General features: G+C 37.5%; 1 protein-coding gene across 1 annotated transcript in view; it reads left to right on the forward strand.

The window, feature by feature from the left end:
• The window catches only part of LOC124405317 (annulin), a 108252-nt gene that overhangs the window by 15756 nt on the left and 79998 nt on the right, over positions 1-12498 (forward strand). The window contains exon 2 of the mRNA XM_046880129.1: positions 7371-7720. Coding sequence (XP_046736085.1) covers positions 7371-7720 — 350 coding nt within the window. The remainder of the gene's footprint in view (positions 1-7370; positions 7721-12498) is intronic.

Genomic DNA, 12498 nt, shown 5'->3' on the forward strand with positions numbered 1-12498 from the left:
TAGCTGCAGCAATAGAACACTTTCGAGTATAAATTTTACGACACTCCACGTGTATGGTCACAGATATTCTGAAAATTCGTCAGCTCTTTCAATACTTGCGTTGATTAATGTCTTTATACCACGTTCAACAGTAAAAATTTAACCTTTAGTCAAAAGTTTTGCACAAATAAAACAATATTCTGACATTTTTGTTATAAAACTCAAAACAGCACGGAACAGGTTAAAAAATATAGGTTAGAATAAACACGTGTTTCCACTACGGAGTGGCGCTCAAGACTAATAGTATAGCAGGAATACGACCCTGCAATTGAATATCTGATCTACAATTTAGCTACGCAGACAATTGAATAGGAGACAGCTGTTGCTCAAGGTTACACGCCTGTGTATAAAATGAGAGACTGGATTTTTTTTTACCTGACATTTTCATATTTATAATATTTTATATGTGTGAGTTATGCTGACCGATAGAATTATATTTTAACTTGTATTACAGCTTTAGTGATGTATATACGTGGTGCACTTATACATATTATGACGATTACAACTCTTCCAACTTTTTGAATCGTTATATCTCAGAAACAGTGGCTCTTAAGAAAAAAAATATCTGGACATTTTTTATAGATAATTATCTGATCTACAATTTTTGTCTGAACTGATTTTATGATAAAACTTACCGTTTCGCTGAAAATCGCGAAAAACCCGTTTTTGTGACCTTTGACACCGTGTAAATTTTTTTCCAGGTAGCGGATCGATGAGGACTTTTTGGATTTCATTTATGATAGTGTTTTGAACGATCCTACCAATTTTCAGCTGGGTGGTAATTTTTGTAACCTTGCATGTCTAAATTGACCGGACTATTTGGCGTAAAGTGATTATTAATTATTATAGTTGAACACTTAAAATTACCTGATTCTTTTGGAATCAGGACCGAACTTGGTTTGAATTTAAGGAAAGTCAAATATCATAAGAATGTTTGTTCGCGAAAGATTTAGAATGAGTAAAGAACAGAAGGTAGTTGAAGTTAGGTAATAGTAAGTCTTTGCAATTTACAGATTAAACTGAAAGCCTAAAGTTGACGGGTTAGCGCGGTACTTTAGGCCGGTCACAATGAAGATTTTCCGAACACTACTATTGACCAAAAGGGCTAATACGGGTTGACATCCACGCACCTCGCGACTTGACAGACGAAAGACATGGCTTCTTGGGCCTGACGGTCCAAAAGCCCTCAGTGCAACTAAGTTACAACGGTAATTAGCCAATGAGGTGTAAGGGCGACCTCCCGGTGCCAGAATGGGCATGGTCAGCGTCACTCCGGGTCTGATTCGAGTGCTCGGACGGTGTTCCGACGATTCTCAATCTCGCCGGTTACATACTATTAATATGAACAAAAGATATTTACATGTAATGCTTACACATTCGCCCATGCATCCTAATAAGCAACCTATTTTAATTTAGTACATATTGTATGTATGGTTTAGCCTAATTATTAATGATAATTTTGACTTAAAGAGGGAGATACTTTTGGGCTGAGTGCCACTGCGATTCATGTCAGCACTTCATACTTCAGTTCTTGGTACTGCTAAATATGATGCAAAAATAAACCTAATACGAGGAGCTGTACGTGACTTTCTCGAGGAGGGGTGGAACTCGCCGGTTAAAGCAATATGATGTTTAACGTTGTAATCATCGAAAAGAAACTCTCAAGCACTGTAGGTGTTGAGTGAAATGAAACAATTCTTTGGTTACGTTTTAATTTTGAAAAAGGTTTGCCTAGGCGGTACGTCGGGGCGTAACAAATTTTTTGTAAGTAGATACTTAAAGTTTAATTTTGTTAGTTTTTTAGAAAAATGTGTAATCAAAATTCGAATTCTAACAAGACTAAATGAATAATATATGTTGATGATTATCAATAAGCTTAATTTATTTTGCATTCAACTACAATTTTATTATTTTTAAGAGGTTTTCGAAAGAACGCCGCAATAATCAAGATCTTCACAGTGTGAGCCCCAAAAAATATTAAGTTTTCGCGATTTTTTTTTATGGTTAGGATAAGCCAATCGGTCTGATTTTTTTTACGAATTGAAGCACTGATGGAGAATACAAAATGATTTTTTTTAATGGATTTATTTACATAGTTTATATTTATTGAAAATTCCGTTACGAAAAAAAGGTTCCGTATGGTGACCAGGATTGCGGCCGCAAATTTGATTTCAATAAAAAATTTCAAAAAAATTATCAATCTGTAGGAAAGTCTCCATGCTTCTGTTACGTCCGGCGTCCCGCCATACGTCTCCGCCGCCTTCCTCGACAACCTCTCGCCTCTAACTACCATTCTCATCGTAACGCTACACTACATATCTTGTCCTTCTATTTCCATCTAGCCTTACGCCACTCGTTATCGCCCTTACCTTGCTATTTCTATTCCCCTCTATCCTGGATCCTCGCTCCTTTCTCACGCTGAGGATTCAGTCCGATCCGAACGTTCAACCAAACAACATCAAGCTCCAACTTCTGTTCTCAAAAGGTTACCTTACCCACTCCCCAAAGCACTTTGCCAACTCATTCCACCCTACTCCTAAATTCCAATAAAGTCTATTCATAATCAAAGGTAACCATTCTCCATTTTATTAATCCTTCCTTCCATCATTCCCGGATCGAGGGCAGCGACGAGATCGGACCCAAAGGCACTCGAAGCAACATCTCGGGTGGGTATAAGGAGGTATTGATAACCGCTCGTCAATACCATCCCTCTATACCGTAACACTTCCATGGAGGCTTTTTTTCATGAAATTTGAAAAAATGGCGACGATTTGAACAAAAATGATCGAATTTGGTTTAGTTTTTCGACAGTTTTACATAAAAAAAGGAAGGTTTAAAAAAAAGCTTCCACAGAAGCATAAAGAAGGATGTAAAGTAAGTTCTATCAAAATTTCAAAGAGATCGCTTGAAAACTGTTCTTTTGAGAGTTGCCACCGTTTTGAAAAACACCATTCCGAGAAAAAAGCGTTAAAAGTTTGGAGGGAGGAATTTTCAGATAAATCGTCTACTTACGATCAATCGGCTATGCCAGATGCAAACAATATTCCTTCTAAACTAGACCGATTGGCCTATCTTCACAAAAAAAAAAAATCGCGAAAACCTACTATTTTTCGGAGGGTCACACTGTGACGATCCCTTATGGGAATTTTGTTGCAGTAAAATCGATCTATATGTCGTAGATCGTGACATTCTGAAAAAAAGGCTCCATGGCCACGACCCTTCGGTATAAACAGTTTGTGCGCCAGAAAAATTTTCATCCTATATCCAGTATTCCTACACACGCATACACACACACATGCACACACATTACATAGCTGCTTGAAACTTGACACAGAATTTTTTTAATGAATCCGAACAGATTTGAGGAGTGACGTAAAAAGATTTTCTCCAATCCCTAAATAAGGACCTTGAATCTTTGCTAATAGAAACTCAACCTATTTTGGTAATTATTTTTTCTGCAATAGGCATCAAGAAAGTCACTTTTTGACGTCTGTTTGGGATCTGTCAAGTGACACTTTATATTACTGATCTCAGAACTATTGTATGAAGTCAATGTGCCACAGTTTCGATTACCAAAATTTTTGTATCATCGCCACAAGGACAAAACTTAATAGAATTGGTAGTTTAGATCACTCTGAACTCAAAACCCCGATTTTCAGACATTTTGCGCCTTGCGTGTAACCTGAGCACATTTTCCAAAATGTCATTAAATTTAGGCAACTTGTATCATGGCAAAACGTCTGATCTACGGAACGTAGTTGGATGATAGCCCCGAGACACCGAAAACACGATTGTCAGACAAAAACACCGTTTGGCTTGCCTAGGAAACCATTTCCAGAAAAAAAACAAGCCGGTTTCAGCTGACCGTGAGCCAGCCTCTGAACTCCCCGTTTTCAAACTTGTCTCGAGCTGCAATACTAATAACTTGAACATTTATAATTATTCAACACATTGAGACAAAATCCCGAACGAATTGTGACACTGTTTAAGAAGCTGACCGCGGGCAAGGCCTAATGAGTATACTGTATCATTGTTTTCATTTTTTACAAAAAACTGAATTTTCCATCGAATATTGATTGCAATTCGCTGTGACATCATGTAATAGTCTCATTGTCTATGCGGTTTTTTTATATTGTTTGTTATGACCGATACACAAAAATTTTATTTTTTATTTTTATTGCAAATAATAATAATAAGTCTTAGTGCTAATCACCGCAGACACTATGCGAAATGCCTACTTACTTCTAAACAATAAATACAGTGTCTAAATATATCGTGTCTTCGAGTAAATAACAAATTGTATCGCGTATCTTCAGTCTTCCGAATGTGTAAAGATACACAGGATATAGAATCATACGGTCACAATCACATAAAAAAATACTAGATTAAAATTGAACACCATACAAGTATAAGCAAATTTTCATATTTCAATACTACCGTACACTATATAGCAATATGTATAGGTAATGGTATATTGATGATATGAACATGATAAAAGTGAAATGCGACTGGGTAGCTTATAATGATTCGACATTCTTGGAATGTTCTAAGACACTAATATTCTTACTCATATGTTTTATATTTAGCAATCCGTCGGTTCACATATTTTCTTTTATGGTAGTCAAGGATGTCCTTTAATTGGATATTTATATTACGAATTCCTTCTGGATATCAATTTTTATTCAAAACCGTTCATCCATTGTCAATAGATTATTTCTATTTGTCTTTTTGAAATTTTGTTATTTGAATAATTAAAAAAAATCACCGGACCAAAAAATATTAATATACAATTCGAATTTCAAACTACAAATTCAGATTCGTGATTGACGATTCAAAGGCACTTGGATACCATATTACAGAAAAATATTACGATTTTGGTATTTTGAATCAATACAGTGGATCCACCATTTTAAATTTGGGAATTCTGACCTCGGATTCATTTTCGGTGACCCAAAAAACCTCCACCTACTAATTTCTACCAAGATCCAACTATTTTTAGATCTTATTTTACCATATTGGTTTCCCTATTTTGAATTTTGCAAATCTGACTCCAGATTCGTGATCAGCGACCCCAAAAACTTCATGGTACCAATTTCTATTCAAATTCGTTGATCCATTCTCAAGAAATCATTTATATTTTATTTTCTGGAAAGGGCATAGCCGGGTAGGGCATGCCAAAAGTGCCCCCGCTCGGAATGGATTCTGCAAGTAACTTTCTGTTTTCTATTAATGAATGATTGACCCATACCAAATTTTAGTCTTCCAGCTTGATTCTGCTCGAAGTTATCATAAAAAACGTGAATTTCAGTTTTCTTGCGTTCAATCCACTATTTCAACACCGAAAATTATGAAAAAAATCAACAGTCTGCCAGACATCTGTGCACTTTTCGAAAAATTGTAAAAATTATCATTGTAAAAACAGACCTGTTTCAGACTTTGATCTGTAAACACGTTCTTTGTGATTAAACAAATTTTTCCCAAAGCCTTTATTTCGCGCTCTTTAATTGCTCGCTTAACTAAGCTCCGTACCCATATTTTCTTTGTAACACGGTTGTTACAATATATATATATAGCGGTTATCATGAAAAATATTAATTTTAAATAAGAAGTAAAATTGTTGGGTCTACAATTTTTCTGACATCACCCGGAGTCACCTTCTTCAATTTCATCAAAATCCGTGTTACACTGGGTGAGCCTTTTCCTCCTTGTCAGAACAATATGGTCAAAGACTTCAAAACTCATGTTAAATCGGAAACGTCCTTCCAAACTGGTTACACTTGACAATTTTCAGTGTTATTTCTGTATGTAGAAAAAATCATCGTGAGGTCGTACCCATAAAAGAATGAAAAATATCGGCTTATAATTTTTTCTAATAATAACGGACCTTTATGAAAAATCTGAAAAAATTACAGAAAATTACACAAAACCGGACGTTTAAGCTGTCGAAAAAAGAAAGTAGTCACTTTCCAAAATCCTCTTGAAATCAGCAATTTAAATGTTCAAGAATATTTAAAAGCTGGAGTTTGGTGCCGAAAAATTTGGAAAAATTCCCCGAGATGCGCACAGATGTCTGCCACGCTGTTGATTTTTCCCATAATTATCGAAGCCAAAATGGTGGATTGAACGACTACAGAAAACAGAAAGTTACTTGCAGAATCTATTCAGAGCGGGGGCACTATTGGCATGCTTACCCGGCTATGTCCTTTGGATTAGATCCTGCTACACAATCGATTTTCAGACAAAAATCTCCTCGCATGACATTTTAAAAGCATTTCACAAATCTAATAAAATCTTACCGGTCGGTATTATCGCAAAACGTCTAAAAACGGTTTCACATGATAAAATTAATTTCCCAGATGAAGAACAGACCGATATCAGACAACTTATGTGTTGCACGGGCCCTATCATACAATTTTTTGAAAAAAGGAATACTTTTATCCGTATCAAAGTCTTCGCATTAAGTTGGCTCCTCCAGATCTGAGATATCGATGGGAAAAAAGTTATCCAAATCCGTGGAACTGAACTCGAAAAACTCTTAAAATTAAATTTTACAAAGTAAAACAGTGATGAAGTACGGGTGGAAAATATTTATTGAAAATAACAGTTTATGCTTTTAGTCACTGTCGGACTTATTTTCATCGTCTTTTTCATCGCAGTCATCAACATCGCTATCGATGTCACTCTCGAGGTCCTCTGTGTCAGACACACGAGCGTACCGAGCGGAGGGGCATTTTCCGAGCGCGCTGAAGAGTTTTTCTCGTTTTCAACAACATTTGAAACAAGTTTGAAGCTAATTGCTGTGATACAAGTCGGCTAAACTTTATGACATTTTCTAAAATGCGTTCAGGTCAAAGCAAGCTGCAAAATGTCTGAAAACAGTATTGTTAGTAATAAAATAACAAAAACTATGTATATTTTCAAAATCAGACATGTTGTGATGACGAAATCTGGCTTTTTTCTCAGTAGAAATCACCCCTGTAACCGCGCTTTTCCCTAGACGCGCTTAAGCTCATCGAAACTATCGATTATATATGGTTATATCCTTGTTGCGACGATACATGGTTTTGGTAACTGGATCTCGTACTATCAGACGCTAGTTCTGACTTGTGTCGCGCGGCCCGAAGTGCGGATCTTGACTGGCGTCAAAGTGGTTTTTCATGCATTGCCAGAAAAAATATTATACAATGGTTTCAGTACTCGCCCAAAAACACTGACTTTACGTGCATGCCGCATAAAATACTATCCAAGCATCGTCGAACAATGATAAATTCATGTTTCTAGACACTATTTCACGAATTTTATTGTAAAACTGATAATGCTCTTTATTTCAGGGGAAGATTCTGAAGTTGCTATACTGACGGTTGTTAACGTTGACCAATGTATATTGGAAAATGTGGAGGCCCATCGAACGTCAAGGTTTGAATTATCAAGACGTACGGATGATACTGCCAGATTAATCATTCGCAGAGGAGAACCATTTTACATTAAGCTCATTCTGTCACGCGCATTTAATGCAAATACTGATGCAATTTCATTGGTATTCACTTTGGATGGCGTTGAAAAACCACAATACGGACATGGAACCCTGGTTGCAGCACCAGTTCTCAAAACTGATAGTGACAGTGAAGGTCCATGGCATGCAGTTGAAGATTCTTTCGACGGTAACACGTTGAAGTTAAAAGTGAGTGTTCTATTTATTTGAAATAAGATCGTATATTATATTTAGTTTTCGGTACGCTTTAGAACTGGAATGAAATTTTTAAATATTCGTACCATCCCACATAGTGCAGTTATTTAGAGAATTATTATTACCGCGATAACCATTACTATTGTAAGGAGTTCACTGGATGCCCAAGTTATCACGCATCCATAGCAGGGTAGCTCTATTTTTCACTGCTAGTACTCCAGAGCAGCTTTGCTATTCTTTTACCAAATGAGATCGTCCTGGCGATGCTTGAAAACTTTCAAATTATGGCTCTTTAACTGTCTGAGCAAACGACAAACCTCTTGTGCGCATACCTTATCTTGTAGGTCTCCATTGCGCAGTCTGGTATGGCTGTATCACCTTTATCTACAACCGTGTAATGTACTTGCTGAGGGATGAGATTTGCCTTGATGACATTTTGAAGTTTGCGTCACCAAACCATGCATGTACCACACAGACTTCTGCCCAAAGGATTATCCTGGTTCGCTATACCGTGTGTTTTCGTGAACGGGGCTAGGCTTAATGCACATGTGTAAATACACTTACACATTTTACGCTGTCAGCTAGACGGCTCACAAGCGTATCACAACGCAATTGGCACCTTATGCGATGATCTCTGAAACAGACTCAACTTACGCAAAACATCGAAAAGATTGTGTTGGGCGCCTGGCGTGGTTAACACGCCTCGAAATCTATATCTTCTCTAAACCTTGGCTAAGATACTTATTGTTAGTAGCTCAGTGCCGCGGAGACAGGAGGAGTAATTTTTGGGGAGAGAGAGAGAGAAACACTCGATGGCGACACGCCAATCAACAGTTGAATGAAACAATGTATTTTGCGTAAAGACAATCATACAAACAAAAAGAAAAAAAATAATACAACATTCGCTCTTCGCGATCCAGAACCGGATAACCGCACTTATCAAAAATTACGCTAGGTCTTAATTTATTGTGCTCTCAGCTCGCTATACATAAACATTCTCGACATTCTCAAATATTTAGTTCTACATTCGAAACATTCTCAAATATTCTGTCGTTATTTTCGGGAATGGAGGTGTACGTGGAAGGGGTAGACAAGTACACGCGATATGCAAAAGAATACTTTATTTAGTATCTAACGCGCACGGTAACCGAGATACGACTGAAACTGTGATACCCGCGTATGAGCATCACACCGCGCTGAGAAGCGCCGCACACATACACACTTACAATATATATCCCATACGGGAATTTAAACACATACAACACGCCCCATTGTTTAAATTCACTTGTAGGCTAGATGAATACAAAAAAAATTCTAATATCGCACATTTTTTATTTGCTCAAGCCCATAAACAAAATGTACATATTCAACCTTTGATCTATCCATTTACAGTACAAGAACATGAAAAACTTTTTCAAAATATGTAATTTGAATAAATATAGCTAAATTAAACATTTAAAATTCACAATACGAAAAAAATCGCTACATCTCAGTGGAATGGAAGCGATCAAGCAAAAATAGGGCAGATATCATGAGAATATACCTTAACGAGAAATATAAGCCGTCAACGATTCTTCCATTTCCAAAAATGTAGATTTGACTGGCTTTGAAAAATAAAGAACATTTGATGCTCGGTGACCCTACCCCGCAAATAATGGGTCTGGTGATATAAATAATTTATAAACAGTACAATATAGGAATTATTTTCCCTTATTCAAAATCTGGTCTTGCCATTTGTATTAATAGTTTTGCTAAATTAATTCTATCGTTTCGTAATTTTTGAATGAATTTAGTGCGGGTCGCGGCCCATTCGGCCCGCGCATGGACCCACCGCCCCGTACGCTACGGTACGAATTTCTGAAACAAAAATTGAAAAATATTGATTCTTTGGTACTAGTGCATCAAGAATAAGGAATAATTGCAGAAGAGACAAACTTGTAAACAAATATCACGATTTAATGTTCTGAAAATTGTCAATTTGTAATAAAATATAATAAGTTTTATAACAAAATTTAATATATACTGTTACACTGGGCGATGTAACCGATAAAATAGTGGATGAAAGTTTGAAAATATTTGCTCTATTAAAGAAACGTCAGATAGCTTTTAGGTCCGAGACGCTCTTCAGGGGCATCTTTCTCAACCTCTACCTGATCTACCTGGCTTTTCTATTATCAAATGAAGAGGGTTGCTGAGCCAACCAGTATTATTGTAAAAACAGACCTGTTTCAGACTCTGATCTATAAACACGTTCTTTGTCATTAAACACATCTTTCCCAAAGCCTTTGATTTCGTGCTCTTTAGTTGCTCGCTTAACTAAGCTCCGTACCCATATTTTATTTGTAACACAGTTGTTAGAATATTATTGATGTTGGGCGCTAATTGCTTGCTGCAATAATAATTATTAACAAAGCTAAAATACAGTAGCGGAGAGCAATAAAATCTCTCTAAGAACGTTTAGATTATACCATGAGCTTTTGAATTAATCTTAGGTTAGGTAAATGAGCGTAGACAACAAACTGACATGACAAAACAGGTGAATCATACGTTATGAAGGATTGATATTTATTTATTCAAGAAGCTAATGCGATAATAGGAGTACATGTATTGGTTGAAGTAAAAATGTTGGATGTCTAGGAGTTAGCACAATTTTAAATATATTTGGAGTATGTGAGTGCTTCGGATAAGTCCACTTCCGAAATTGGGTGGCTAGATACAAGGATAATTAATATATTTACGCTATTATGTGATTATACTATAAAGCAAAGAAAAAAAAACACAAGCCGGAGACAGGCAGAAGGACCGAAGTACGATCCGCGATGCTGGGACTTGTAGTTCCGAGTATCAAACACATAACGTTAATTAAATATTGGATTTCGATAGGCAGAAGGACCAAAATATTGTCCGCGATGCGTCACCTCAATATGTATGAGCGGATCTGATTTGCTGATTTCACCGATAAATCGAGCCTTAGTTATTCATCATTATATTTCAATTTGATTATGAGATAAATAGCGAGGGAGTTGGTATCACGCGGCAGATCAAGCGAAGCTCGTCGCTACCAGCCGTGGTCCGACAAAGATCGTGGATCTCTGTTTTGCTCCGCGCACTCATTTGTTTGCCGATGGGCGGAATACATTAACATAATTATCTGACTTGAGTGAGCACATTCTACCAAGTTACAAGTGACATTGTGTATAGAGTTGCCAAATTCTTGTTATTGTGTTGGTGTACCGATCTAGATCACTCTCAAAACTAGTTTGCGTGAAGGAAATTAGCGCTTACCGCTTCGCAACCACACCAAGAATTCGTCAACTCAATCCTCAGATATCAGTTTCACTGATTTTCAATATCAAAAGCAACGAATTCTACATCACATCACATTTGTAGGCTTAATTTCTAACATTTTGTTCTTCACTCGAACAACGCCAGGAATGGAGTGATGACCTGCGCTACGCTACGTGGAGCTCAAACTACGACCCGTCCGCCTTTATTATTTGCAGGTTTGCTCGGTCTTATTGGCCCTCGGATTACGCAATTATGAAGTATAACGTAACGTTACGTCCATTTCCAATATCGCAGAACGCCGTTAGTTCTTCTGTGGCATGGTAACGAATTTGCGTAGCGCTAGTGTTGCGCGCGGAGGCTACGGTTCGATAACCAGCACGTCTCCTCCGCCTTGGTTTCTCTCGTGGCAGAGCTCTACGTTGGCACTACGTAGCCTCGTTAATGATGTTCTCCGCTCGCGATAATGGCCTTACATTTTTCGTCCTTTCTTCCAAACACTTTTGTAGTCGTCAACGGCTAAATTTCGCTGAGTTCGTTACCGATTCCCCGCTTCGTATCGCATAATCTCGACACCAAAAATGAACAAAAAGCCTGAAACGTGACTTATTCGATATCCTGTAGAGTATCCCCTCTCAGAGTCTCGGATGCGTGTCCCTCGTCCCAGCACTCTGTTTCTATCATATCGAGAGTTGTGATCGCGATTTCTCTGATTTGGATTCGCGTAGGGTTCAAGCAGCCGTTTGTGACGCGCATCAACAATGCTGCATTATATTGTTACAAAGGGTAAAATCACCGTTCCGTTTTACCCCCCTCTCTCATGATCTAGTAGCCGGCATATGACGCAATAAAACTAAGCCCTCGTATGTCAATAAGTGAAGACGGTTGCTGCGCCAACCGGTATTATTGTAAAAACAGATCTGTTTCAGACTTTGAGCTGATAACACGTTCTTTACTCCAAATACATCTTTCTCCAAGCATATTTTTCATTTAGCGCCTTTTAATTGCTCGCCTGACTAAGCTTCTTACCATCGTTTTTACTCGTTACGCTAAAAGTGTAACAATATCCTCTACAAACCACAAATCCTATTTTCTGTGCTGCCCCCTATCAAAGATGAAAATATTGTACAGTTTTCATAAGTACTTGTGCTCTCGAAACTTACGAAGTACTCGAGCTGTTGACGGAGGTAGCACAGAAAGTCTGTTATACATCATTTCACGATGTGCACTTTGAACTGCACATCAAACTTGCGGTATTAACACTTTATACCAGTTTCCCGGTTAGCTACATGAAGTACTTTTTGCTGGATCGTAAACAGGCATCAAAAAGTGTCATCTTCATGCCTATGTCGGAAAATTAGTACATCAGGTAACACGAGATTAAACTCGTTGATTATTCCCGGGAGTGGGTTTACTACCTGAGCGAAGCGACCGCAATAATCACTCGAGGGAATAATTTGTTTCATTCTTGTATGAACAATGGCCAT

Source organism: Diprion similis, chromosome 4 (assembly GCF_021155765.1).
Source record: "Diprion similis isolate iyDipSimi1 chromosome 4, iyDipSimi1.1, whole genome shotgun sequence".
NCBI classification, from domain to species: Eukaryota; Metazoa; Arthropoda; class Insecta; order Hymenoptera; family Diprionidae; genus Diprion; species Diprion similis.